The sequence below is a fragment of the Triticum dicoccoides genome, chromosome 3B, assembly GCF_002162155.2.
Source record: "Triticum dicoccoides isolate Atlit2015 ecotype Zavitan chromosome 3B, WEW_v2.0, whole genome shotgun sequence".
NCBI classification, from domain to species: domain Eukaryota; kingdom Viridiplantae; phylum Streptophyta; class Magnoliopsida; order Poales; family Poaceae; genus Triticum; species Triticum dicoccoides.
Genome location: NC_041385.1, coordinates 248,351,162 through 248,355,127, shown reverse-complemented (window position 1 = coordinate 248,355,127; position 3,966 = coordinate 248,351,162). Strand labels below are relative to the sequence as shown.

General features: G+C 46.9%; 1 protein-coding gene across 1 annotated transcript; it reads right to left on the bottom strand.

Annotated features, from left to right (window-relative positions):
- Window positions 1-801: 801 nt before the first annotated feature.
- On the bottom strand, window positions 802-3,574 carry LOC119275757 (pentatricopeptide repeat-containing protein At3g06920-like). The gene has a single exon (XM_037556661.1). It carries the CDS (start codon window positions 3,535-3,537, stop codon window positions 898-900), a length of 2,640 nt encoding a protein of 879 aa, XP_037412558.1. The 5' UTR covers window positions 3,538-3,574; the 3' UTR covers window positions 802-897.
- Window positions 3,575-3,966: the final 392 nt, after the last annotated feature.

Below are 3,966 nucleotides of genomic sequence, written 5' to 3'. Positions count from 1 at the left end.
AGGAATTTTCAACAAAAACACCAATGAAGAGAAGTCTAGAGGAGCATATCATAATATGTTCTGGCTAACTTTCAACATTCCAAATGGCAAAATACTGAAGATTGTCTCTAAATTCAAACTTTTTGAAAATTTAAACAGCAAGGAGGCAAAATAATAAATATTCAAACTAAATCAACTTAATACAGCAAAAGAAAAGCAAGATGCCAAAAACATTGGTCAGCAAGCTACCAATCTCAACTATTTATCATCAATGATGAACTCAACTCCATTGTTCAAATCATGTGATTTGTGCCTGTTTCGAGTGAAGGAATTTCACAGGAACTTCATAGGAATTTTCAACAACACCAATGAAGGAAAGTCTAGAGGAGCACACCATACTATGATTTGGCTAACTTTCGTCATTTCAAATGGCAAAATATTGAAGATTGTCCCTAAATTCTAATAATGTTTAAAAAAACAGCAAGGAGGGAAGTATTCAAACTAAGCCTTCTGCATTAACTGTGGTTCATATGGCTAAGGTTTGATAAGATGTTCCAAAATAAGTTGACGTGCTAACTTGGAGGGTCCAAATCATCAGCTTACCTGATAACAAGATTGGTTCCAACATATGATTAGGCATAGTGACTGGATTTTTCTTCTTTTCTAGAAGCAGGTATATAAATTTGAAGATTCAGAACCTTACCAGAATCAAGGGAACTGCAGAAGAATGTCTTCTCTCCAGACAGCAGCACAACAGGCATGCATTCAATTTCAGCCATTTAAAAAATATATTATAAGCCACATAAAAACTCCCATATCAAGTGACCAAGAAGCACAAACTGTACAGCCAGATCAACTCAGTCACAGCAGAGATGCAAATTCTGCAACAACAAGTGTCGCAATACAAGATCCTGAATATTACAAAGATCTAGAAGCATGCTGAGATTTGGAAATCTCACTCAGAACTGCACCAACGACCGCAGCTTGCTCGAGACATTCAGACTTGTTCAAAGCGTCTAAAAGACTGACGCATGTCGTCACATTGACTCTACATGCCCTTAGACGAGTCTCTTCAAATATGTGATACGCCTCCATTGCTCTGTTTGCATTGCTCATACCCTCTATGAGAGCATTGAAACATGCAGAGTCAGGAACTCCACCATTGGTTTTGAACCCCACAAATAGGTTGTAAGCATCTGTTATGTTCCCTCCCTTTGCAAGCCCGGAGATCATGGTTGTGTAAGTGACAACGTTTGGGATCAAACCTTGTTTCTGCATTTCTTGCCAGAACACAAAAGCCTTGTTGTACTTCTGTACACGGCAAAGGCCATTTATAAGAATGCTGTATGTATAGGTATTTGGTGGACATTTCATTTCCTTCATTGACTGGAAACAAATAAGGGCCTCGTTGATTTCTTCAGCTTTCACTAAAGCATCCATGAGACTATTCCATGTATAAGCATTTGGAGTCAGACCCTTCTGCAGCATCTCTTCTAAAATTAAATAAGCTTCATCTATCCTGCCAGCCTTCCCAAAACCATCTATGAGAGAACTATACAAAATAATATTCAATTCTATTCCTTTCGATTTTGCTTCTTCAAAAAGCATGTAAGCCTCATCTAACCTATCAATCTTGGCCAGACCATCAATAATCGATCCATATGTGGCAACCGTTGGAGAGATATGTTTTAGCTTCATCTCCTCGAGAACTTCATAGGCCCTGTCTACCTTTCCAGATTTGCATAACCCATCAATAACAGCATTGTAAGCCCGAGCATCAAGTGCAAAACCTTGCTGACTCATTGTGTGAAAAATATTGGACGTTTCTCTAGCCTGACCAGCTTTTGTGAGACCATGAATCAAAATGGAGTAACTTCGGACATCAGGAAGAAACCCATAACTCTTGATGTCCTCAAAAATTGCTCTTCCCTTTTCAATCTCACCTGCTTTGAAAACACAATCCATATATGTGTTAAGTAGGATGAGATCAGGCTTGCATCCTCGACGGATCATCTCTTTGAAGATCTTGTGCCCATCTTCTTTCCTTCCATGCAGAAAGCAATTCCTGATCAAGGAAGTATATAACACAGGATTACCATTGTGGCCTGCATCCAACATTTTCTCGAATAGCCTATAGGCCTCATCAATCTTTCCCTTCTTTCCAAGGCCATCCATAAGGGAACAGTACGTCACAGAATCAGGATTGCAACCTCTCTGACTCGCGCTTTCAAATATTGTATGGGCCTCATCGAGCAGCTTTGCCTTGCACAGCCTATCCACCATTATGTTAACCGTCATTAAGTTTGGATACAGACCATCAAGTTCCATTTCATCACGTATCTTATATGCTTCATTAACCCTCCCAGCCATGCACAACATATCAATAATGATGTTATACGTCGAGGTATTTGGCTTAGCATCCTTCTTCATGACATCAAGCAATCTCAGTGCCTCATCAACCCTCCTCTTCTTCCCGAGGCACGTGATAATTGAATTAAATGAAATGACAGATGGAATACAACCCCTCTCCCTCAAGCGCTCAAGCAGCTTGTAAGCATCATCAAACCGGTCAGCTGACCCATATCCCATGATCATAGTATTATATGCGTAAGCACAAGGCGCAGCCCTTTCCACTTCCATCTGCCCAAATAACTCCTCTGCCTCACCTAGTCTCCCTGCCTTGCAAAGCACCCAGATCATGCTTGTGTATGATACATCATCTGGCTGCAGACCCTGGGCTCTCAGCTCATGAAAGAACTTCCAGGCCATGTCCACATTCCCAGCCTTTCCAAAACAATCAATACACACATTGTACAACACAATATCTGGCTCAAGGCATCTCCCCTTCACCTCATCCACCAGCATCAACGCGCCCTCCACTCTTCCCTCGCGGGCCAGGGTCCGCACCAACGTCGTGAAAAGAGGCACGCCCACCTCATACCCGACCTCTTGCATCTGCCGCAGCAGTTCAAGCGCACGCTCGGGCTGCCGCGCCTCAGCCAGAGCACCAATCAGCACGGTGTACGCAGAGAACGCCGGCCTGAACTTGAGCCGCCGCATGGTGCCAATGGCATGGAAGGCGTCGTCGAGGCGGCGGGAGCGGACGAGGGTGGAGACTAGAGTGGCGCAGGCAGGGTTGGGAAGGCCGTAGCCCAGGAGGGACATCTCTTCCAGGACCTTGTCGAGAGCCGCTAGGTCGTGGGAGAGGAATGGGAGGACGGCGTTATACGCTTCGGGGGGCAGTGAGTGGGGAGAGGAGGCGGAGGAGGCGAGGAGGAAGAAGGGACCGGCGAGAGAGGTGTTCTGTAGGGAGCGGAGGACGGAGAGGACAACATCGGGGGAGGGGGAAGGGGCGGCGGAGAGGGTGGAGGAGACGGCTCGAGCCAGGTCGTGTGTCCAAGCGGGGGCGGCGGAGAGAAGGCGGAGGAGCTCGGCGCTGATAGTGACGGGTGTGTGCGGGGGTGGTGGGTTAGTGGAGAAGCCGCTGCGGGTCCGGAGAAATGTGTAGGCGGCGAGGGGGCGACTGCGAATCGCCGGCGTCCGCAGCGCCGCCGCCATGAAAATCCACTGAAACCTAGGAGAGCAGGGTACAGAGCGCTCGTTTGCCTATTCGGCTGCGGAGCATCCAAAGGGGCATCTCCAAGCAGAGCTGGCCAAACGGGCCGGCCCATGCTAATCAGGCCAGGCACGACACGGCCTATGGGGGCACGATTAGTAAGCGGGCCGCGCCGTGCGAGCCCACGTGCTGCGCCTCCAAGCCCAGGCATGGCCGCTTAGCTAATCGGGCCGGCCCGTTGGCCCGTTTAGCAGTCTGTTTACAGTTCGGGCTTATGGGCTGTATTTGGGCCATTTTAGGCCTATTAGGCTGATTATATAGGGTAAATATATTTTAAAAATTCAGAAAAAACAAAATAATAATAAACGGGTTGTGTCATGCCGGCCCGTGTGCCCAGCCTCCAAGCCCAAGCACCACCCCTGGCGTGCTGC